Genomic DNA, 25093 nt, shown 5'->3' with positions numbered 1-25093 from the left:
AAATAACTCTTCCTCTAATTCCATTCTTGCATCTGTCATTTAAAATTTGATATTAATGCTTATGAAATTAGCCCAGAAAGAGGGATTAGAAATTTACTGGTGTAGCTGTTCTACAGATGGTCAGTAGTCATCACGCTATTGCTCTACTGATGTGGCCCTGTACTACACCAGCCAGAGGTACCAATTGGAAGTGGGATCACCTGGCAAATTGGTAAGTTAGTTATTTTAATACAGATACTGTTTAAATACATATTTGGTGATCATGCAAACACATCTGTGCAGAATGCTTTAAAAATATCAACTGAACTTTGTAAGATTAAAAACATAGAGGAAATCTGGTCAGTTTTCCAACTTTCTCAGAATTGAGAACTTAATAAATTCTTAAAGGAATCAAGATACCCTATTTTTATGGTATGAGCAAAGTCTTTAATATACTTGTGACAATTACTTTAAAAATGACTTAATTCTGGAAAAAGTTATAGTTTTTTGAATTTGCTGAGTCTGACTTTTCCATTGACCAAAAATAAAGCGTTTTAATTTTGCCTCATTCCAAGATGACTCTCCTTCTCAAAAGCAACCTCAAGTTTTTGATATAAACTTAAAAAAAATATACAAGTTAGTTATAATTTGTTTTATATGTCAACTTTGGAACAGAAAGCAAAAGTGTGCTATTCTGTGAGTCATCCCAATTACTCCTATTCTAATTTACAGGAGTTTTACCAAACACATTCCTAACAGTTATTCATAATAATTCCAAATTCATAATAACAAATTCCTAATATTTACCCAAACAAATTCTTAATCAGAATTTGTATTAGGAATTTGTTTCAAACAACTTCCCCACCCTCATTGCTTTTTAAATTGTTACTGCAACTTCAATGCTTATATTGAGCCGAGGAACATCTCAAATTACTTATCTGTTTCCACTCTTACCCATTTTTCCCCTTTTTCACTATAAACACTGATTTCAGGAATCCGATCAATTAGTTGAAAAAAACGTGCAGCAGATGTTTTGGCTTTGGCATAGTTCGGGGTGTAGGAAGAAGCTCTTCCCAAAGCAGTCCCACTGGTCACAATAGCAGAGATCACCCTGCAGGGAAGGGGAACACGATCGTTTGTGGGAAGCTGTAGGGAAACTGCGTGCTCCACCCAGACCAGCACAGCTGGAGAGGAGCCTGGGTCTGGCTCCAGGCACGCTCCTACCTGAAGACAAAGCTGTAATGGAGTCCTTCAGTGTCAACCAGAAACCCTCCGTATCTGTAAGAGACGGAGTTGGCAATGAACACTATGCTCTGGGCAAAGCCAAAGGAGATTCCATAAACGTTTGCTTTTTTGATTGCAGCTCTGTAAGGCATAACCAGGTTCTTCTCAAAGGTGTCAATAAACATTTTCTCTTTCCCTATCCCAGCTACAGTTCTGATGTTAGAAAGGGCTTCACTGGAAATCTGGAGGAGAAAAAACAATTATGAGTACGATTTCCTAATTTTTACTTGGAAAAGTAGTGCTGCTCTTTCACAAATGCATGACATTAATCATATATAAGCTTATTCAAATATGATACAGGCTGGCCAAATATTGGCCAACCTAAAGAGAAACTTTACATAAACCAGATCTGTGCTACCATCCTCAGTAGCAATTCTCTGCTCCATTAAAGCTAAGTTACTGTAAGTACACTTACAAAATCAGGCATGTGCTCTACTTGTGACTTTTTTTATGTAGTGAGAATAAACGTATCCAACAAAAAAGTTTTACGAACACTATTATTTCCTTGATTACATGTATTTATTAATTAAGCATGTATATTTCAATTACACTACTTAATTTACTTATACCAGTAATCAAGGAAACAGGTAGACAGGTCGCTATGCCCAACTTCTGTTTCATAAATTAAAAGCACTTGAATGTGCTGTCTTTCCATTCCATCTCAACCCTTACTGTTTCTCTTATATCCAAACAAGCCTGATGCGATGGAACCTATAAAGGGAAGGTGATATTTTGACTCTAATACCAGTGACATGAGGATTTTACCTTGCACATAGACAGAAAGTAAGCAAGTTCTTGTAACATGGGAAACTGAGATAATCCCCATGATCCTTCCCTAAGCTGGAAACCTCTCTGGAGCCTTAACTATTAGTTAATTTTAGGTTTTCTATTATACTTGTTTCCAGTCAAAATTTGAGGTTTTATCCCCAAAACAGCACTACAGTTTCATCTATAGGAGTAAATTTACAGTTTGAGCCAAGTTTCACTGTACTTAAGTAATTTTATTTGGAAGTTGGTTTAATAACACTATAGTTTGTCTGGAGTTTGATAGTCATTTCAGGGTGTGACGCTTCCGTATGTAAACAGCTTATGGCTGTTTTCAGAACATACAAAGAGATCCAACTATAAATCATTACAAAGTATTCCATTCAATTTCAGGGTATTTTTTTTCTGGCCAAATTTAAGGGTCAGATCTGTTGCATTATCACATAATGTGAAGGTACAGATAGGTACGGTAAATTTGATTGTTCAGACTGGACTCTTCCATGCTTAGCAGTCTCTATGGATCACTTCCTCACATCACCTGTCTTCTAACTCCCCTGTATTTATGATGCAGTTTGGTTTCTGCACTGTTGAACTAGGTATATTCAAAAGGGATCAGGCTCTGAGTGATGTGCCAGAACTCAGCAGCCCTGAACTCAACTCAAAAGAAGTTGTGTGTTCCAAAGGCAGCAGGCCTGCCCACATTACACACAGTAAATATTTTTGTAGCTAGGGAGTTCCCAGTGGCATTTCAGTATTTTTACAAGCTGAAATTTTGCAACTTATTTGCAAAAAAATGTAAGTTTCATTACATTTGAATTGCTGACGGTCTCAAATTCCCTGCTTTTCAACTGCAAAATAAGAATTGGTTGCAAATACAGTTTTTAAATAACTTTACCCGTCCAGTAGCTTCCAGAGCCTTCTTGTCCTGAGCAGCAAATCCTGTCAGCATTTTAGCCTGCACAGCTCCAGACAAGGCCAAAAAGGGCAGGAAACACATTATGACTAAACTCAGTTTCCAGCTGAAGTAGAAAGCAATAATGATGGCCACCCCAATATTGGTAAAGGAATTGACGATCATTCCTATCTGCGATCCAGTTGCCTTCAAATAAAATAATAAAAAAAGATATGATTGACTTGTGGTCCATTAGTAACTTCAATAATCTTTAAATAATTCTTCCTATAAAACTTTACAAATGTGTAAATCATATTAAAATATGCTCTGAAGAGGCTTGCACGTAGTTTCTCTGAGTCTATGGAAATTCCTGCTGACGGGGGTTTGGGAGCCACCTCTCTCATTTGCCTTTTAAATTCTTAAAATTTCCTGAATTAGTAGTTTAAAAAAACAAATCCACTATCTTCAGTCATGCTGAATCAGGCCAATTATTTGTAACAGAAACATCTGTATGTTTCCTTTATTTCTAGAAAATTACTTGCACTGGGGCCAAGTAAAATGGTGTCTGACTTAATGTCTAACAAAGCATCAGTTCAGATAGGTAGTGTGCTGACAGTTCAGCACGATTTAATCCTCATCCCCTAAGGAACACAGCACATGGGGATAGTGGTTCACTTTCCCAAATAGTAAATCCCACTGAAATGGGCTGCATGGATCCTTGGCTAGTGCACCTTCCAGTATTGTTAAATGGTTTTCCACTGGACTGTCAGTTTAGATCAAAACTGTCACAAACAGCAAGAACAATACCATGCCAAACACTCGAAAACATGATTACTGGTGAATGTTGCTAAAATATGAATCTGACATTTTTGAAATAAACACATAAACATTGTGGCAAAAAGCTAATTCATCTTCAGAAAAAAAAAAAAAAAATCAATGAAAGTTCTTGGATGTTCCTCCTGGTTCCACTTAGTTGGTATTAATTTCATTGATTTTTGTGGGTTTTGTTTTGGTAATACAGACACAAACAATGTAAATGGTGATCCTAGTTGTACTTTTAGCTAAATACAGTGATAGTTGTTCCAAGTTCACAGTCTATAATAAACAGAAAAAAGCTTAATTGGCTGACCAGTGACAGATCTACACTGACTTTGCCTTTTGCATGCTAGTTAATGTCTGTGACGATGTGCCAAAATAGGCCTATAGTAGAACTATACTATAATCTGTGCCTACAGTAAAACAGTGTTAAAGTCTTACCCCTTGGACTTGTGATGCATCTGTTGCAAGTCTTGTGGTCAGGGCACCAGGGCTGTTCCTCCGGTCATCAAACCAGCCAATGTCTTGCCCTAGCATCGCCTGGAAACCAATTTTCCTTAAGCGTCTTGTAAGCAGCTCACCAGACTTGGCGAAGGTGTATCCCTGTGGTTCAAGACAATAAACAAAAATTTTGTACAGGAAGAGATACACACAGAGTAAGAGATCAGAAACAAATTTACTTACATTGCACTGCTATTACCTGTAAAAACTGTGTAAAAAATGAAAGAAGTCCAATCAAGACAAAGAGCAGGCAGACATCATTGATCTGGGTTTTTTGTTCTTCTTCATCAAGAACAGAGAAGGTCTTTGAAAGAAATGCATGGTATAATATTAGAAGTGTCAGTTTAGGTACAGGTAAAGAAGGAAGGACAACACCAAAGGAAGTCCCCAGCTGAGCCCAAGAGACAGGACCACATCTGGCTTCTACGGCTCAAGGACAGGCAACCTGGGTGCACACTACTCTTCTCTGGCTCAGTCTGTCCAGAAGGAGAGAGGACAACAGGAAATGTTATTCTGCTGCCTTTGGGCAGAAGTGTGTCTCCAGGAGGAGAAGCATCTGTGTGTTCATCCCTGTTTCCAGAACCATTAATTCACAACTTATTGTCAAATGCAGAAGCTCTGCCTAGAACCAAAGCCGTAACACATGGCTCTCCCTCACCCCTAGTAAATGCCAACTTACTTCCCTACGGTAAGCCTGGGTACAGCATACTGCTGTTAAACAACAAGTTTATTATATTCAGCATCTACATAGACTGAGATTATTTGCTGTCCATGCATAGTTATAATTAGCAACCGCATCCCTCTCCCCCCAGTATTGGCTGATAACCAGAACAGCAATAAAATAAATAACGCAGGGACAAAGCGACACTGCAGCATCTTCCTGACCTCCTCTCTAATCTATGACAATTTGAACCTTACAAGGCCATACGAAATGAAGTACTCATAAGTCATTACACTTTAGGATGACTCTCCTTGCACAACACTAATGATGTTATAATTGCTGTAGGCAGGCTTCAAGAGGAACCTATTGTCTTCTACTGAAGGATTGTGGATATGTGTTTATTGCTGAGTACTTAAGAAAAAGCATTAGAGCTTAAAGTACAGCCCCTCCATCCTGCGCCGCTGCAACCTCCATTAAATTTTTCTTTTATCTGGTGTTCTTTATATCTGGTCTTCTTCAACAACAGCTGGTGTTACTGGCTGCTGCTCAAGTAGTGGTACAAATCTAAGAAGCCATCTTTTAGCAATTACTTACACTCACAGCTGTTGATATGTAGGTCAGTTAACTTACCTGCAGTTGTTGAACTATTGCTACTCACAGGTATAAGCCACAGTTTATGTTTGTACTTCTCTGCTAATATTAAATTCATTCTAATTGGATTTCACAGGTAAGAACTGTGATAAATTGCCTCACCTCTCAACTTCTCAGCCTGCTCTCTATGTAGTTAAATTGTGCATTTGAGCTTTACTTAGATCAAAACTATCTTAAACTCTTCTAGGTTAGTAGCTAACATTAGAAAGAGAATAAGAAATTTTCATTATAGCTGCAACGTACAAAATTTCCACAAAAATAAACTTAATTCCTATCTTAAAAGGTCAACCCAAGTTATTTAGTGTTCAAAGTGATCCATACATTAAAGTAACAGTGAGGAATTAGAGCCTGAATTTGAGAAAAAGAAATAGCTGTTCTCTATTGGGAATTCTACTTAAAGTGCTTTTAACTTTGTACATAATAAGTACCTTGGCTGCAAAATAAATCCTGCAAAATCCAGAATGATAATATCTAAACAGCACTTAGCAATGCAAGCTAACGTCTGCTCCAGTGCCGTGCTGTGATATTCCTTTTCAGTAGCAAGGGATATTACTTTCTCAGACTAATCTTTGTTTGAAGAAAGTCACCAGATATGCTCGGATGCAAAACTCTTAATTTAATCCATCATAATAAGAACAAAACAAAATAGTCTGCTGCTTTTCCTATCCCCTTAGTGAAATCCACTGTAGCTTCAGTAGTTTCTGTTTCATCCTGAATTGAACAGGTTGTGACCAACTTTCAACTGGCTTTGTAACTTATGTATCTACAAAAGATATAGCATAGTTTTCTTTCCATCACATGTTCTAGTTAAACAATGGGACCGAATGAAAAATAACAAAGGTGAATGGATGAACCATGAACAGATAAACTGTGTCCTGCAAGAATTCTGGATTTGAGAATTGTTGTAACAGTATGTTAGTATCACCATGGTATGCACTATCTAGACAGGAAGGTAAAATGCACTTCATTGTAAGTCATGTCACACACATTGTTAGCGTAACACATAACCAGCAGAGTAACTACTCATCATCGCATACATTTGTTAATGTGTATGTGATATTAATTATAGTCCTATGGTACTGTTTCTGGTCTCCAGGCTGAACAACCCCAACTCCCTTGGCCAGTCCTTCAGAGGACAGTTGCTGTAGCCCTCTGATCATCTTTGTGGCCCTCCTCAGGACTTGTTCTAATACATCCATGTCCTTCTTGTGCTGGGGGCCTTAGGGTTGAATGCAGCAGTCCAGGATAACATTGTTTGGAAAGAGATCTCTTTACTGCAAACAGTTGGAACACATCTTCCAGCTGAGCTTCGCTAGCACATGATTTCCCATACTCAGACAGTTCCACAATGGGAACCAAAGCACAGAAAGAAGAAACAACTGAGAAACGTGTTTCACAAGTACACTTCTGATCTGAACTGAACAGCTAAAAAGACATATCCAGTGTTACCCAGATCTTCACTGACTTTTGGGGACTAATTTCTGAGCACCTTCAAGGCAGACTCTCCTAAATTTACTCTGATTTTATAGCTGTGGGGATTTTTCCCCTCACTTCTCCAGTGTATTGCTCCCAGAGTACAAGCCTACATGTCTGTCACAACATCGCTGCAGATAGTCAAACAGCTTGGAAAGCAGATGCATGTTCCATCTGCCTACCTTCCTTGGCAGCAGGCAGAAATTTCTTAAATGTATGAATAATAAAACACAGATGTTGGACTTTGCTCATGTTGGCTGTGGCTTGTTTTTTCTTGCAGCCTCTTTCTTTCCATGAACTCAGACCTTCAAGAGGAGGAATGCATCCTTGGCTATAAAGGCATTCAGCATCCTGAAGGATGACTTGAGGCCCTGACCTCCCAGTGTTTAGAAAACCTAGCTCTCAGAAGGAGTTAAAGGTTAGATTCATTGCAGACTACACAAAGCAGTGCCTCACCTGCTGCCTAGTGAAATTCACAGCCCTTGGCATGAGGTCTAGACACTAACAAGCGTTTGGAGACAGCAGACCTGAGGCTAAAAGGCTATAGCATATTGGCCAGGAGCCACTAACTGGACCACCAGGGACAGCCTTAACAACTTCCTGGAGAGAAAGACCAAAGCCAAAACACCCACCTACACCACCGCACCCCACAGAAAACCACAGTGAAACCTCCAGTTTCTAGAAGCATGTCTACCCCTTAGATCCTGCATTCTTTGTACAGATACCTAACATGACCTAAACAAATAAATGGGGATTGCAACACAAGTTTTACCCTCTCTCTGATAGTTACCTGAAGCACTAAACCATACTAGCATTCCCATTTTCTTCCCAGTGAATTTGTCATTACTTTACTCAATAGGAAACAACACAAATCCTCTTGATTCTTGACAATTTAGGGCACTTTCCTGGGCATTGGTTACAGCAATGCTGAGTTCCTTCAGCAGCCCTCTAGTTTCCAACTAACTTGGAAAATGTTTTCCCCAAAAAACTGTTTTACAAAAGGAGGAAGCATCCTCTCTTTCTATTCCAGCAAGTGTTTGAAGGAAGAAACAGACACAAGCTCTTGAAAAGTTTCAAGTGAGGCTTGCTGGTAACACATTCCTTAGTGAATGACAAGGTTTAAAAACACATTCCTCTTTCCTGCTTCTTTCATACTTGTTGATGCAAGTCTACTTTCTGCTGGCAGGTATGAAACCTGTTACAATGATCTATCTCTCCCTGGGCATTCTGCAGGGAGCAGACAGCAAGGAGCTGAATGTTCCAGTAATGAAATATGAAGTAAAATGTGAAGTATTTAGGGGGTCCAAAGCTTTCTTAAAGGCTTGACCAAGGCTGCAGAATGAAATGCTGCATGGAGGGATTTCTGCAGGTGTCCCTCCTCACCATACCTGGATGCAAGGTATAGCTTGTCTCACCTAAAATAAACCGTGTGTGTGTGCAGAAACCCACCACCAACAGCTCCTGGAAAGCGAACATGAGAGATAATGAAGCACACATAACAAATGCTAATAAGCCTGCCCCATCAAAGAGCTCAAATGATAGCATGATGACAATGATATAAATATCCCTACTGAATAATTGTTTATAAGCAAGAAGCCTAACCCCATTTGCTTGACAAGATCTAAAGACTCACCCAAAACATGTCAAGTACTGTTTCACAAGTTCCTTCGCTCCCTTCTGCTTAAGAGCTAAAATACACTTGAAAATGTTAGCATTACTTACCCCAAGAATCTGACTGAATAACAAAGCGTAGAGAGGACTGACTGCTCCATTCACAGCTGCTCCCAGAGATCCCAGCACCATGTATGGCCATTCAGAGGCATTGTATTTCAAAATCCTGGTAAATGGTACAGGCTTGATGTCTTCCTCCACAACAACAGGTTCCTGAAAAAAACAGGTTGGATTTATGAAACAAACACATTCTCCCAGTGATGTTCTGCCTATGACGGTGAGATACATATCATTAACATTGTCAGTTAAATGGCTATGTCCAAGTCCCAAACAGCTGCTCTAGCTTTGTATGGGAAGGGGCAATGATGGGCCTTGGCTGCTGCATGGAGCTCTTTCGCAGGGCTAGGGAGTCACAGGAAGGTTACACAAATGACTACTGCTACTGTCCCTGGAGAAAGAGAGACAGATTCATGCCTTATGTAGCTCTACCAATTCCAAATTAAGAGGTTAATTAGGAGCAGACTTTCTGCTACAGAAACTCAGACTGTTCCCAGTCTGCTGTCTCCAGATGATGCATTATGCAGTACTCAATACCAAAACTTACGCTTCTTCCTCACAAGGGGCTTTTTATGTCTCTCCTGGAACGTTCTTAAATATGATTTTACAGCACTGTGGGTAAACACATTGATCAGACTCTGCATCAAATTAATAGGTGTGCAACATAACTAAAATGGAGATGTAAGAGTGAGAGCCAGAGTCAAGCTTTATACGTGCTAATTATGCCTCCCTTTTGTGAAGCATCGTCAGACTATGGACAAAATTCCCATAATTACTCCCAGTACCAGCAGAATATTGATCGTCAAATTATAACTTACCCTGCAGTTTGATTTGTGCAGTATTTCTGCAACACTCAGTGTGCTGAGCTCTGCCATTCATATGTCTGGAAACGCCCAGACAAAACAGACACTGTAAAGACCCATCTGCTGGAAATGGGCAAGGATGAATGGGTGGAAACATTTTTTTTTTTTTTTTTTCTCTTCCTTATGAGCTAGTATCAGAGTCACAGCACTAAAGCCACTTATTTATCCACAGAATAGGCTCAGCAATAGCAGGAACAGAGACTTCTAACTGCTGTTTTCTGCACTGAATATCTGTAGCCCTGCAAAGCAGGGCAGGGAGCTTCATAAGCAATTTGCAAACCCACTGTGAGCATTCCTAAAGAACTGGTTCTATCCTGCATAATTTTAACGTGTTTGTTATTTTCTATATTACTTGATTGCGCAAGGACACTTGTCAGTGAAAGGACTCTGGGCCTGTTAGCAGTGAGGATCTCTCTTTACTCACACACCTTCAGCTGATTTTGAGAAGAAATGGAATTTACTCTATTGAACAAGAAGTAGCATCATTTCTATTACTGAGTAGCTATCACATTTCACAGACTGAGCACCTTGAGCTTTTTTGGTTAATTCAACTTTAATTTATATGCCTTTTAATTAATATGTCTTTTTTAACTTGATCTACAACGTATGTTGTTTTAACAAGAGCTCATGGTCTGCTAGAAATTTTATGTGGAACAATAAGCATGAGATCCATCAAAATACAGCTTAGAGGATATAGAAGATAAGACTTGAAGTGGTGGTTTTGTTTGAGAAAAGTATCAACCCCAAAAGACATATCTGTCTATAACAGAAACATACATTTACAGGTTCTCATTAACAAGCAATTAAAAGATGTCCTTTTTGGTTGCAATTTAATAATGAACTATTGGATCTGACCTTTTTGGTTTGTCCATCATCTTCTCCATATGAAGACATAAGATACAGAGACTCTGCCTGATCTCCCGCAATGGATAATGGAGGGTCGGGGACGACATTGGAGAGCTGAGATCTGGACCGCTGCCGAAGTGAAGCTCTGTGAAGGAAGACAGATATAGTCTGTTCTTCACAGTTCAGTAACATAATACTTGCTCTCAAAGCAAAAACAGTTTTCTTAACAACTACATCAGGTTTCACCGAAGCAAATCATTGGACTCCCACTGACTTCTTTCTTTTCCTGTGTTCTCTCAACTTTTGAGAAGAAAATATCCCACAGGGGGAATAAATACTTTTCAAAATCTTACTCTACCCCACCACTCAGATGTTGTCTTCTGTGTGACCTGCACTGTTGTTGTTTTTTTTTGAGGAAAATTATGGTGTATCCTACTACATTTGCATAAGCTACTAAGACATCAAGTCAATTCACCATTTTCAAGTAGTTCAGTCCAGAAAAACAGGATGCTGAAAAAATCCAGCTCTCTCCCCACTGAAACATGACCCTGTGATGTAGGAGATACATTCACTTGCATGTCTGACGTAGGCTTGCCAGAAAGAAATTATAGACGTCTAAGTAGACTGTCTGGCTTGTAAAAAGCTTTCACTTTCATCAAGAAGAAGCCTTAATAAAACTGTCCTCACACATTTTATCATTGACCTCTCAATGTCTTTTCTTAAAAAAAAAAAAAAAAAAAAAAAAAGAAAAGTGAATGGATTGAAAGTGCATTAGGCAATATAAGTGCATGGCTGTATGATAGTAATATCAGAAATGGAACATCAATATAGAAAGCCAGAACCTTGCAAGAGGGTCCTATGTCTAGAAATGGGAGTAAAATTGTCTTTCTATTTATCCATGGACCTTCAATCATTAATATATTACCCAAGCTCTTGCTTTCCAAGTGGATGGTGTCTCAATGAGATGTTTGAAGCCCTTCCACCCTTTTTTAAAAACACACAGACCAGTGATTAATTAACATTACTGGGATTATGGAATGGTGGGAGAAATTTAGAAATCCAGAAATACTGAGATTTACATTGATTTTTAAGACTTACCGCAAACTGGCCCGATAGCTTCCTCTGCTGAATGACTGGATTTTCTCAAGATTTGGCTCAATGTTATTCTCTGTTGCTGTAAAATACAGTATATACAGCTCTTTAGTTTGTGCTAAAATTACATACAACTTAAGTCCAGTGTTGATTTGTAAAAAAGTGCAGTCACCAAGCTATAATTGAAATACTTTGTAGAAGGCAAGGAACGTAGCACCACTTTGCTGCTCATCCTACATATACCCCAGGTTTTAATATTTGTATTTGACAAGATGAAAATATTTGAATATTGGGCCATCTCACTTGGGATGTGAATGCCCAACGCTGTTTCCCTATTTTGATACTGTAATTGTTCTTTTAAGACAATCATATCCAAGTTATGATGCTTCCAAAAATAAAAAGGTCATTCTACTAGACCTCCATTTCCAGAAGCTTTGATTCAAATCTTCCTCTAGTAAAACAAACAGGGTGGTTTCAAAATACTCTGTAATTTGCTTGTATTTCAAATGTGACATGGCTGGACTGTTAGCACAAAATCAAAATATAAAATGGCGGGGTACTGCTGATGAGGATTAATATTTCAGGGCAGATCTATAGAATGAAGGTTATTCAGTGTACATGCAGTAAAAACCTTTTGGTTAGGGCTATCAATGTATTACTTTGCTGATTGCTAAAAGTCAGTCATTAAGAGGGTGGAGAAAGCACTTAGCCCCATTAAAAATAATCTATATTTTGTGGAATTCTACATCACTTTGTTAAAGAAAACAAGACACTTACTTTCTGTTGCTGCTCTAGTAAGTGCTGCGTCTCCTTTACTCTGCAAGGTCACCAACATGAAATAAACCCCTTTTCTTTTCATGAGTTCCTCATGAGTTCCTCTCTCCACAGCCCTTCCATGCTCAAATCCAATGATGACATCAGCAGCTTTGATGGTTGACAGGCGGTGAGCTATAGAGATCGATGTGCGGCCGAGGCGAGCCTGACAGGGAACAAAACCAGCCCCAATCACAGGACAGCAAATGGAAACACTTGGAACCAACACTCTATCACCTAAAGTTTCTCTAAATCAAAGGCAGTCTTTCATAGCCCACATATTCCCCACAAAAAAAAAAAAAAAAAAAAAAAGGAAAGGAAACAGACACCTGGGTTCTGCTACCTGGGTTCTGCCAGCAGTCTAAGCTATGTGAGAACATCTTTTTGCAGTATGAAGCCTGTGAAGGGGCACTGCTGCAGCACTAAGCGTTTTAACTTGGACTCAGCACTAACACTTGTTGGAGTGCAATTATCTCCAGCTTTGCAGAGAAACCCAGACATTTTCAAAGTTCTAGAACAGTCAAGTACACATGATGGATCACTGCAATATTCTTTGCTACCAGAGAAGAAGAATTATTCCTGAATGTAATTCAAGTGTTCTGAATGTGTTGCCTTAGCAAAGTCTTTCTTGGATTCATGGACTGAAGTTAGGAAAAATGACCAGGATCGCAAGTGACACCTCTCTACAGACTGTAGATTCTTCTTCAGTCATCTGACAGTTATTGTCTGTGTGTAGCATTCCAATGGCATTAGGAATGGCCTTTGTTTTAGCAAAATTTACACATGACTAAGCTCCCTTTATATTAAATGTAGAGAAAAACTGGCAGCTTTATTTTGACTTATCTTATATATTTACTGTAGAATTAGATGAATCTACCGGGGATCCTATCAATTTTATTGGTCACCTCTCTGAAGGCTAAAAGGAGCTTAGCACAGCTGGTTTGGGAGTAGTGGTCTATGCTGCCAATATTTAGTTTTATTGGATGAATCAGACAGTTGACAAGGAAAAGAGTCTTTCTTGGCATGGATAGAATTGGTGAAATCTTGACAGTCCTTAGCATCTTATTACTTACTTCATGCCAAACTCCCCTCATAAGGGGTTTGCTGTGGGACTCAGAACACATGGACTAGATCCTAATTCACACAAAACAAGATGGAGCATAGAGAACCCCAGGATAAGCACTTATCTCTGGAAAAAGGGAACTATCCAGTTGAAGTCCCAATGCAAGAAAAAATATTTCCTTCCAATAATACTAAGGTTCTATTTCTCTATAGGAATACCATTAAGAAAAGGTCTTTACTGCTTTGTTGAAATTCAGCAGCACTGTCTGCAGAATGCATTCCAAATAATTTCTCCCCTTGTAAGTCTAACTTATGTTATACTATAGCAAACCTTATGAAGTGCTTCTTGGACAATAGCTTCACTTTCATTATCAAGTGCTGAAGTTGCCATATCCAGTAGCAGGATTTTAGGGTTTCGCACAAGGGCTCGGGCAATAGCTATCCTCTGCTTTTGACCTCCACTCATCTGGCTTCCACCCTCTCCAACATGAGTGTCAAATTGCTGGGTAAAGGAAAAAAGAAGAAATTTGTAACAAAGAGGTCTATTAGAAATCAACGTAGATACTGGTACAATGTCTCTCAGACTTCTCCTGGGAATAACTTGGAAAATTTTTCATTTTTGAAAGAAAAAAAAACATCATTAGTGCACCAAATGCAAAGGAAAGCTGATGAAGTAATTTTCTTCATAATGAACAATGTTGTCTTGCCTGGAGCAAAGTGCCAACCCCAGACCAAAAGAAGCATGTACTGATTTAAAAAAAAAAAAAAAAAAGTGCAGTGATCTGTTTCGGCTTAGAACAACTCTCTCAGCAAAAGCTGCATTGGAGAGGAAAACACTTGCCTACTCTCCATCAGATGACTCACCAGCAAACTTTCCAGAGAGCTGGATTTGTCTGCTGATGGCATGTGACTCATGAATACTGTGTCTCCGATTCATGATTATCACACCAGCTTCAGGTAGAGAATTAGATAAACACATACAGCCTAAGATCTAGACAGCCAGAATAATTTATAATTATGTATAATATATATGTGAACTTGGTGAAATCCACATAGTAAGACCTAATTAACTCTGATCTGAGGACAGGTTACTGCCTACTCTCCATTTTAATCTTCTGCCCATCACAAGTGGCTGCATGAGGGGAAAGACATAGAGAATCTCTATTTTTCCATCAAATTTTACTTACAAGGCACAGCATACCTGTGGCAAGTCCATGATAAACCTGTAAGCATTGGCTTGTTTGGCTGCTTTGATTATGTCATCCATGGTAGCCTCATCCCGACCATAGCGAATGTTCTCTGCAATTGTGGTAGCAAACAGCACTGGCTCTTGCTCAACAATACCAATCTGTGAGCGTAGCCACTGGATATTAAGGGAGCGAATGTCATGGCCATCCAGAGTAATCTACAGAAGCCAAATAAAGCAAGGACAAGCAAAATAAAATTCAAGGACATTATTCCCTTCGGTCCAGAGACAAAGAAAGACAGAATAAAAATAAAGGGCTTATGATGTTGTTTTTCTATGCCCAGTGTAAAAAAACAGCTTTCATAGAAGAAAAACTACAGTGTAGTCGCAGAAGTGTACAATAGTTCTAGTGTGTAGGAGTTGTGCTTTTGATTTAATTTCCCAACACCTCTCTTTTCTTGGTCTCACAAATAAAGCCAGGCAGAAAGTACCCATCAAAATTTCTTTATTTAAAGGAATTACAAATTTGAGCATATACAGATGATGTATGTTTTCCATTAGAAAAATGGATTAACTGCTCCATAGAGGGCCAGGCAGAAGAATAAACCATCCTCCAACGTCTCCCTGCAGACACTTTTAAAGACAGGTAGTTACTTTCAAAGGGAGCAATTTCTATTTTTTAGCCTGATCTACTCACAAGGCCTCAAAGTATGTCTGTGTACCTCATTTTCTAGTCCTTATCTTTCATCTGTGTAAATCAAGACCTCTAGCCAAATTTATTCTTTTGCCTCAGTACTGGGGAGGAAGCTAATGAAGGGGAGGCCTTTTTTGTAAAATGCAGACAAGCAAAAGTTACAAAAATTTTCTTCTTGACAATGGAAAAAGAGAGCTTGTTGTGAGCAGCACCACTGTATTTTCATACATTTTCTAGTCTCCAAGATTCCAAAGTACTATTAGGACATATGATGAAATGTTCTTTGTGAATATTGAAACTTTTGGCATGAAAAACACAAGAAGGAATCATAGAACACACACCCAAATGTAACGGAGTTCTGCATAAGTGAGTTTTGCAGACTATGCTGACACTAAGTTGGTTTTTGTCTCTTATACATTCAAATACAGGTCACCATATGTGTGATTTGTGCCAACTAGGAAAACAGAAAAAGAATGAGACTTAACAGATGTAGTTCATATCCTTAGACAAACTATTATTAAATGGTAATGGCAGATGCTAAATCAGTATTATGGGATAATGATTAAATGTTTAATACTGAGTTTCCCGTAACATAAAATGGTTTGTCACTCCTGAATTATTTTATCTATAGGTACAGATTTTATTCAGGTTGTCACTGATTTTTATTTTTCTCCCAGCAGTTTTTCCCATAATTTTTGATAATATTATCTATTCAGTATTCCCCTGAGAGGGGATTTCACTCATTTCTTTATTGGATTATAAAAAAAAAAGTTCCTTAAAAAGTTCCTTTCCATCTCAGAGAAGAGACCAAGTCACTCTTCGGAGTCCCTAAGACTAGAGAAATCCCTGCTAGAACAGGACACTCACCATGCCATCAGTGGGGTCATAGAAACGCTGGATGAGCTGTATTGTTGTACTTTTTCCAGCTCCACTAGCTCCAACAAAAGCTGTTGTCTCCCCTGCTTTAATAACCATATTAATGTTATCCAAGATCTGGAAAGAAAAAGGAAAAGAGAAAGAATCTATTCATTCTAATTCTCTCACTGTCATATAGGCAAGCAGCAGGAGGAGATCCATCCTATATTCTTTATCTTTACATGGAGATTCAAAGTAAACACACAAATTTTAAAAAAAATATATATAAAGAAAGAGGAAAAAGGAAACGTTTTTTTTATTTTGTTTGAAGAGTTCATAAATGCAGAACACAATTTTCCATGACAGGCATCAGATTTTGATATTTCTTTGTTCCTGTTTTTCGTCATTAAGAACTAGTGAGGCTAGTTCCATTGAAAGAACTTGGTAATAAATCCCCTTTAAAGAACAGTCTATATGAATTATGAATGCCTGTTAAAGCATAACTGTTAGGAATGTAAAAGTGAAATTATATAGAATAATCTGATACTTCATATGCTTCTTTGTCTGCCAAATGCACTTTCCAAGGAGGATTTGTCACTTCAAACACAGCAGTAGAGAAATAATGGGCTATACAGCCAGTGCTCCTGTACCTTCTCCTAGATTGTAATGGGTCACGTGATACATCCCCAGGGTAATGGAAGATTTTTAGAAAATTTCCTTGCTCAGTTCAGCTTATTACTTGGTCTCCTATTCTTGCACAAGTTGATAAAAGTGCACAACTGATTGCAAGAGAAGCTGTATGCAGATGAACTTTCTGAAATCTACAAGTTTATGTTCAGCGGCAAAGAATACATATGGCAACAGATATGTCAGAATGGTAAAACAAAATAATGGTAAATAGAATTACACCATTGATAGAAGAATTATTTACCGCCTACTTTTAAACAGAAGGTCTAGGCTTATGGAAAGCAAACTACTGAAAATCCAGAAATTGCTGGCAGGATATATTTTTTATAGTAAACGTGTTCACAAAAGAGATGATGAATAATTACCTTTACATCAGGTCTGGAGGGATAATGGAATGTTACATTATGAAATTCAATTTCACCTCTTACTTTATCCAGCTTGTAGCCATCTTCTGACATGCAGTCAATGGTGGGTTTCTAGGGCAAAATGTATTGTGTTATTTACTTGCTGTTAAGCAGCCAACGCTGTTGCAGTAGATAAATATTCCCAATACCATACAAAGCCATGGCACCTTTGTTTGAACAGCAATTGGCTGCATTGAACCAGCAGCAGGATCTGCCCCTGGGCTAGCAGGCAAGGAACATGAAGTGAAAGACTAAAGTGATGGGAGAGCTGTCACTGGCAGCTAGCGCAGGCAAAATGAATGCACTCTCTTTTCCTTTTATGCTTACTGCACTTACACAGTCTACTATTCAGCTAGGTTTTGCTGAACAGAATAGTTAGAATGCCTCATGGATGCAGCTAAGTTAATTTTGCTAGCTCCTCAGGACTAAAATGGCTACTACTTCGCACATATAAACACACTCTTACACCACTGGAAAAAAAAAATAATTGCTGAAAACCTACACACTTCATCATTTTGCATTTCAAGCATCCATCCCTGTATGCCCCGTCCTAGGAGATGGAATTCTGATTTGAGATTTTTCCACAAAGTGCTTTGGGTCTCACATATGTTTGGCAAGGCCTTGGGTATTGTGGAGCACAGAACTAAGAAATGAAGTAATCCTGCAAATAGGAACTGCAGTATGACCACGTAAGTTTAGTGCCAGAGAAAATCTGTATGAGGGCAGAGCTGAGCTTTTACTATCAAATCACAAACCTAGAAATGCAGCAAGCAGATGGATTGAATTTGTCACCCTTTCCTCTACATGGACAAAATCTCACATTAGCTTTTTTTTTTTTTTTTTTTTTTTTTTTTTTTTTTTTACCCTAAGGTTATCTGACTCGGCCTTATCTTGAATTTTGTGATTAATCATTACTGTTGCAAATCTTTTTTTGCTTTCTAAATTTTTCTCTAAAAAACACTTCCCTTATTCATCTCTTTTTCAGTTATCTTAGAGCAAAAGCCTTAGATTATAAAGTGCATTTATAAGGCATCTATGTTATCATTATTATAGAACACTGACGGGTTATGAAAAAGTCCATTAGCATTACCACAGCTCTTTGAGTTTCTTTATATACCATTATGTGCACTGTAAAGACAAGCAGCATTTTAATGTGTTTACACACTTTTAAATAGGCACAAGCACAGTAAGGCCTGTCAATGACCAGAGATATAAAGTACTGTTAAGAAATCTACAGTGTTCTGTCGGCCACTAAATATATGCAGTTAGAGAAAGGCATCCTCATGAATAGATGCCAATGGCGCTCAGACTTTCTTATGCAAGTTTATTTCAAATATGTATCTGTACAGAGAATATTGTGATGAGCATTTCTGAATGCTGCAAGATCACTGCCTGCACTCATCTGGTCTCCCTTTGACTCAAGGTATAAATCCACCTTTGACACCTAAAGTCAATAGAGACACAACTTTTGATACCATCTTGGGGCTGGGAGCTAGGTGCCTGATCAAAATTTGACTGCAAGGCAACTGATAGTGCCTGCCTGTACAATTTTTGTGCACCTGCACTAACCAGGAACCGTATGCGAGTATGAGGTATAGGAGTAAGAAACAGCAGTGGCTGAGGTAAAGCTTCATTATGCAGAAACAGGCTGCTTAAGGAATCTGTTAGGCAACCTCTCTGAGCGTGTGTGCATGCTGCTAGACTCTTCTATTGCACAGTCAATCTTTCCTTAATTGCTTTCATTTTTCCTCATTTACACTGTGGATAAACTGCAGCTGCTTGAGGCTTGTTTATTTTCCCACCACACAGTGACACAGCTTAGAAATGTGTTACTTACTTTATCTATTGTCTCAAAAATGTCTGTTGCAGCCCCACGGCCAGTGGCAAAGGCTTCTAGGCAGGGAGATGCCTGACCAAGATTTAAAGCTCCTACTAAAACACCAAAGAAAACCTGTAAAAGCAGAAAAAGAGATCAACAAAATCTGACATCAAATCTTTATTACAACTGAGAGTTTAGACAGGCAAATCAAACTACAGTGGCTTAATGAGTTCTTGTGCATCAACCGAGCTGCAGTGACTCACTATGTGAGCATAATTAGCTCACAAAAAAAGCAAACAAATGGCTCTTAGAAACAATTTTCATTATCTTTCACAACTTTGCTTCCAGGTTGAACTAAATCAAGTTATCATATTTGCACTGGCCTAAGCATATATGCACTCATATCTTTACTGACTTCTGCTAACGTGTTTTTTGAGCCACCTTACTTCGACTGCATGCCTATGCCTTGAAACAAGGGCTGAAACTGAATGTCAATGGCAAGTAGATTATTTTGGAAATGTCTTTGACCAGTAAGCAGACAAGAGTCTACAACATTTAAAAATATAAAGCATTTTAAAATGCATTACAATCTTTGTATATTGCAGTTCCTATCTAAATCAATACAAAACTTACTTCTGGAGCAGGTACCAGCTACAGGGAGTATTTTGGTCTCCCTCACACAAAGAAGTGTATGGGCTACTACCAATGCTGGATATGCCAGTATATGAGATTATGAAATTATTATTTCAGTTCTCTATTGTGACATCTGGGAACATTTGTCATCTCTTCATAAATGGCCTTAGGTCTTAAGTTGACCATTTCTGCAGGTAGCACAGATGCTCACTGTTTCAAGTCCTTTCCCAACAACCAAAGGGAAGAGTTACTCACTAGCGACCTTCCTGGGAAAGCCCCACAATGTTCTTTTAGTCTAAGCCTAGGACAACATGACAAAAAATGAGCCACAGTACCCATTCATCCTGTCAGGACTGAGAGAGGACAAATGCAGCTGGACAGAGCATCCAGTATCAGAGGATACTTCAAGAGTCCAACCTTGGATCTTGGCCTTGCAGATCAGAAGCAAGTGAAGCTGGAGCACATCAACCAAAATTTGATAGATCTGATAAAACTTTGTTTGGCCAGGTTCCTCTTTATCAGTGGTTTTATTTTTATCAAAATAAAAGTTCTTCACAGAAGGCAATAACCCAGATGCCACAAGGCAACACACGATATGGGAAAGCTAGTTTCTGATCTCTGTCAGATGTGTACCAGGCTCTCAAATGCAAGCATTATTCTGATCACCGTAGGCAGCATTTTGAAATATTTAAAATATACATGGATTTTTTTTCATCTTATTCAGTTGTGTCATATACTTTCAAACATACTGAGCAGTGACCTTGCAGTAAACAACCAGATACCAGAACATCACAGGTAAGTGTTCTAGAAATGTTTTAAGAAGCAATCCAGAAAAGTTGCAACAAGCTAAAATAGGTACCTGTAGAAGAGTACCAGGTGAATATTCATCTTCTTCAAGGACAAGTTTAGAGCCATACCAAAAGGCTAATGCGTAGCATAGGAAAATTACAAACCACATGTATCCAGTGAATAATCCCATTATTACTCCTTTTCGAATCCCCCAGTGCTGAGCAAACACCAGATTCTTATCATATCTGTAGAAAAACACAAGTGAATGAAATGAACTTGACAGTAAAATTAAAATAAACAAAGACCAACAGAACAAGGTGTCTTCAGTGGCTGACTGTGCTGCAGTGAACACAGGGGCCACGTGAGGTTGATACCTCTCAGTCTGAAGCGAGAGACCCCGACTACTTCTGCTGAAACCAGCAGTGCTACCAGAGTGTGAAATCACTACATGTTCTAGTACAACAAGCACAAGAAATACCACACTCACTGCAGATACCTCGCCAAGTGACTGGCAGTTTTAGCAGAGTGGCATGGGATTTGACAATTTGCCCAAAACCTCAGAGGAAGTTCTACAATCATATAATGCTTTAAATGAATTCAAGAGAAAACTGTTTAACATCATCAAATCTTGGTGATGAAAAGCACTGATAAATATTAAGTGTAACTGGGAAAGATATGAGCAGCAATCGGCAATCTTGGCAACAAATGAAGCAAATAGTTTAGATTCAATCATCTAAAATTCACCTTGCCCTTATTTTTTTCTGTTGAGCAAGTACTTCTGAAAACCTAAGACCAGCTAATTAGATATTACAGGTGTTTTAGGTAGAATTTAGTCCAAATTTGAACCAAATATTCTATTCAATTTTAGAACCATGTCTCCAGCATCAGGTTAAAGATTAGGTATGTCTGTAAGAAGATGAGGGTGACAATGACAAAGTGTTCAGGTAACTGAGAAAGACATAAGATTGTTTTCATCTCCCTCAGATATTTTTACCAGTATTTTCATTTAATTAGTTTTAAGTATTTATAATGTTCATTTACTATTGTTAAGTACAGTTTCTGTAACTATCACTGTTACTACTTTCCCTGACATCTTTTAATTAAGTTGTATTTTCATGCTCCATATTGCAATATTTAAAATAAAGCAACAAGTAATACACAGGTACATGTCAATGTACGTAAAAACAACAGACAACAATACGTGACGAAACTTTTCTTTCCCAATCCAAGAAGATTTTGTTTTTAATAATACAAACATTCCTACTTTACAGTGGGCACAACAAATATGGGTCTTTGTGGAGGCTACGACACTTGCAACTAGTTTTTTTTTTTTACTTAGCTTGAAAGTACCCAAGGTTTTCAGATGTGCTGCAAATTTGCAAGTAAGTTTCTGCAAGTGAGAATGACTGGACGATAGTATTTCTGATGTTTTATTTCACTGATTTAACTATGAAATTGGTTTTCTATAAATAATTCTATTTGAAAACTAAGTTTTTGCAACATACATACATTTAATTCTCAAAGCTATTTGATGGTCACTGTTTCAGAATTCAGAGACTAATTGAAGTGGATTTCTGAAGTGTATTCCAGTGCTATTTTGCTACAGGAAAAAGAAACCAGAGACTCTTTATAATTTGTCTGAACAAACCTTTCGACCTCTTTCTTCTCCCCACCAAAAGCAGCCACTGTTCTGATGGATGAGAGCACTTCGTCAGCCACAGCCCCAGCTTTTGCATAAGCCTTTAGTTCTCGGCCTGTCAGTTTTGCCACAGCCTATGAAACCATAAGAAATGTTGGTTACAGCTCAGCTGTAGGTGCAGACAAGGACTGCAGTGAGCAGTGCTGATTGCCATGCAGTGCTGCCTGCCCTGCATGAGGTCACTCTGTTAGCAGCTCTGCTCCTAACAGCACACTGCCCACTCAAAGGCTTGTCTTTGTGTTAGGGTATATACCTCTGCAGCATGTTTTGCATAGCAGTTAATCCCATTTGCCAACAGCTCTGCTCCTAACAACTAGAAAGAACACCTCACAACATCTGCTTTTGCTCCCTCCCTTCCTCTCTTGGCTACTGGGTGGGTTATAGCAGACCACAGATTGAGGATGTGTGCATGCTGGGAGGAAGGGTTAGGTTAAGCAGGAAGAGCAGCCTTTTAGCCACTTAGCAGACACAGCCTCGGGAAGAAGAAGCAATGGAACTGATGGGGGAGGATGAAAAAAGATGTTGACCACCACTAAGCTTTGTTTCGTGGGACAACAGTAAGCAGCTTCCTACACAGCATCTCAGAGCATACTGGCTGCTGAAAGATTACTTAGGCTCAAAAAATGCTCACATTAATGGATGAAAATGTTATCGTGGACTGTTGTATAGAAAGCTACTGTATTGCATCCGGAGCCAAATACCCCTGGAAATTGTAAAGCATCATTACTTGTTTGCCCTCTTCAAATACACTACCCTAAACATCTATTAGCCACTCCTAGAGGGGAGAAAAAAAAAAAAAAAAGGCTAAATTGATGGTGGGGATGCTTTCTTTATGCTACAAAACAAAGACTTGGGATAGTAAGGTTCATAAGGAGGAAATGGATGTGGGTACATGAAAGGAAAGAGATGGGGACAGAGAAAGAAGAATTAAAATTGGGAAAAATTAAAACTGGGAAAATGACAAACATAAAGGGGAATGAGGTCAGAAAGAAATTGCAAATGAAGTAAAGATGCATTTTGGAATAGATTTCATTCCCTGCCAGAATGCTGTTCTCCCACTTCACACTGAGTCATTATTCATATCATCTGCTTTGCAGCCAGCACATTGCAAAAGGAGAGCAGGAAGAAACAAAATTTGTCAGAGTTACACTAGAAGTTTGATAGCAAAATGTCAGCAAACTGTTCCTGAGGTAAAGAAGAGAGAGAGCTAGTCAGAGGGCTGATCCCAACCAAGGAGCATGAGAGAATGTGGAGGAGGAGCATGGAGAGGAGGTGGCAAGGCAGACGATCCTGTGATTCCCCTCTTCCTCCTGGTTCCTCTGCACACTGACAGGGAGGTACAGGGTGTGGGTGGAGGAGCAGAACAGGAACAACTGGGAGGACACAGCAGCTGCTGGGAGCTGGGACGGCTTGAGGTAAGTCTGAGCAGTTGTTTTTGAAACGTTTTAAAGATCCAAGTCTGGGTCATATCTAAAAGCCTAGTCATAGAAATTAAGTCCCACATCTATTAACCATCTAAACCTGGTGTGGAGTAATAATCAGATGCTGTAGGCCAGTCTCTGATTTCAGCAACCATAAAATTCATGCACAGGACCCCATGGAAGCTATGCTAACAATCCCGTCTTGGAAGCCTGATATATTATTCTGGGAATCAGAATACGCAAAGTGGGAGTGAAGCTCACACACACACCAGTGCTGCTGTGACCAGAATCTGCCTCTCTTGACTTTAAAGGGATGTAACAGCCTCCACTTTCAGCAAGCCTCCTAGCTCTATGACATGACCTTCCCTGCTCATCACACCTGAATGTGGACCTCTCAGAATGCACTTACCAAGCCATAGATGGCTGCTCCAACCCCAATCAGGGGACTGACTGCAATGATAACAAGGGTCAATTTCCATCCACTGACAAATCCCAGGAGGAATCCACACACAAAGGTGGTTAATCTCTGGATGAAGATTGCCACTTGATCAGCAATAGCCTCGTTAATTTTGTTAACATCACTAGGAGGGAAAAATAATAATAAGATGGGTGAGCAAATCTATCCTTTGTGTTGCTGTTCTTGGCCACATGGGGGTTACTTTTCTTTCCTTGGAGAGGGCCCTTTCTCACTCCTGTTCTTTCCATCATTACCCATTCCAAAGACCCTGGGCTACAGTGAGAAAAGCTGTTACCTTTGCAATGCCAGAAGGCACTTATACATGAGTACTACCAAGAAGATACTGTCTTTTCCTAGGAAAAGACATCCCGCAAGCAGTCTCATTCACTACTGTGCTCCAGATGATTCAAAGGAGAGGGCAGAGACATCATAGCTGGAAGCAGCTATTTGATAAAGGAGAACTAGAGTAGCTGATACGGCATTCCTCCCATCAATACAGCGCTAAGTACAGCCTTGCTGAGGGGGTAGGAGGAGGGCTATAACTCTCTTTGTTGTTCCACCTTCCACCACCTCCCAAATCCTCTCTAAACCTTTTCAGTTAGTTTGTTCTTTAAATGAGAGGGAGAGCAGGACAATAGATGAGTGCTATGTTATTGCTGGAAGCACTGGGAAAACATGACAGCTGTATCACATGGGGGAGAGTGGCGTGGTGGTTAACATCATTTGAGCCCTACGCAGCTGCACAGTACATTTGTCCTCACTTATCCACTGCCAATGCAGAAAAAAACGTCTCAAAGCAAAACACTCATTATACTTCTACCACTCTTGGCTACTATCTCACCCCTGAGATTAGAAGAACTAGGAAGTCTTGGAACAAAAATGAGCAAGCAGCACTGACATTTAAGTTGCAGATTTGTTAGCTCATCGATGTATTAAGTAAGATTACAGTCTTGTATTGAAAACAGGAGAGTGCTGAGTTGAAGAACAGGTTCATATTTCTTCTTGAGAACGTTTTGCGTTCAG

At 39.1% G+C, this 25093-nt stretch overlaps 1 protein-coding gene across 3 annotated transcripts in view; it reads right to left on the bottom strand.

Moving 5' to 3' along the window:
- Positions 1–25093, bottom strand: part of ABCB11 (ATP binding cassette subfamily B member 11) — a 41262-nt gene that overhangs the window by 4437 nt on the left and 11732 nt on the right. For all 3 annotated transcript variants that reach the window (XM_032190131.1, XM_032190129.1, XM_032190130.1), the window contains 17 exons: positions 24023–24194; positions 22142–22266; positions 20564–20738; positions 19090–19203; positions 17214–17324; positions 16174–16299; positions 14628–14831; positions 13758–13928; positions 12329–12530; positions 11558–11633; positions 10469–10604; positions 8745–8906; positions 4437–4541; positions 4178–4339; positions 2924–3127; positions 1204–1445; positions 934–1090 (listed from right to left, as the gene is read on the bottom strand). In XM_032190131.1, coding sequence (XP_032046022.1) covers positions 934–1090; positions 1204–1445; positions 2924–3127; positions 4178–4339; positions 4437–4541; positions 8745–8906; positions 10469–10604; positions 11558–11633; positions 12329–12530; positions 13758–13928; positions 14628–14831; positions 16174–16299; positions 17214–17324; positions 19090–19203; positions 20564–20738; positions 22142–22266; positions 24023–24194 — 2644 coding nt within the window. The remainder of the gene's footprint in view (positions 1–933; positions 1091–1203; positions 1446–2923; positions 3128–4177; positions 4340–4436; positions 4542–8744; positions 8907–10468; positions 10605–11557; positions 11634–12328; positions 12531–13757; positions 13929–14627; positions 14832–16173; positions 16300–17213; positions 17325–19089; positions 19204–20563; positions 20739–22141; positions 22267–24022; positions 24195–25093) is intronic.

This window comes from Aythya fuligula, chromosome 6, assembly GCF_009819795.1.
Source record: "Aythya fuligula isolate bAytFul2 chromosome 6, bAytFul2.pri, whole genome shotgun sequence".
NCBI classification, from domain to species: Eukaryota; Metazoa; Chordata; class Aves; order Anseriformes; family Anatidae; genus Aythya; species Aythya fuligula.
This window is presented reverse-complemented; position numbering and strand designations above follow the sequence as displayed.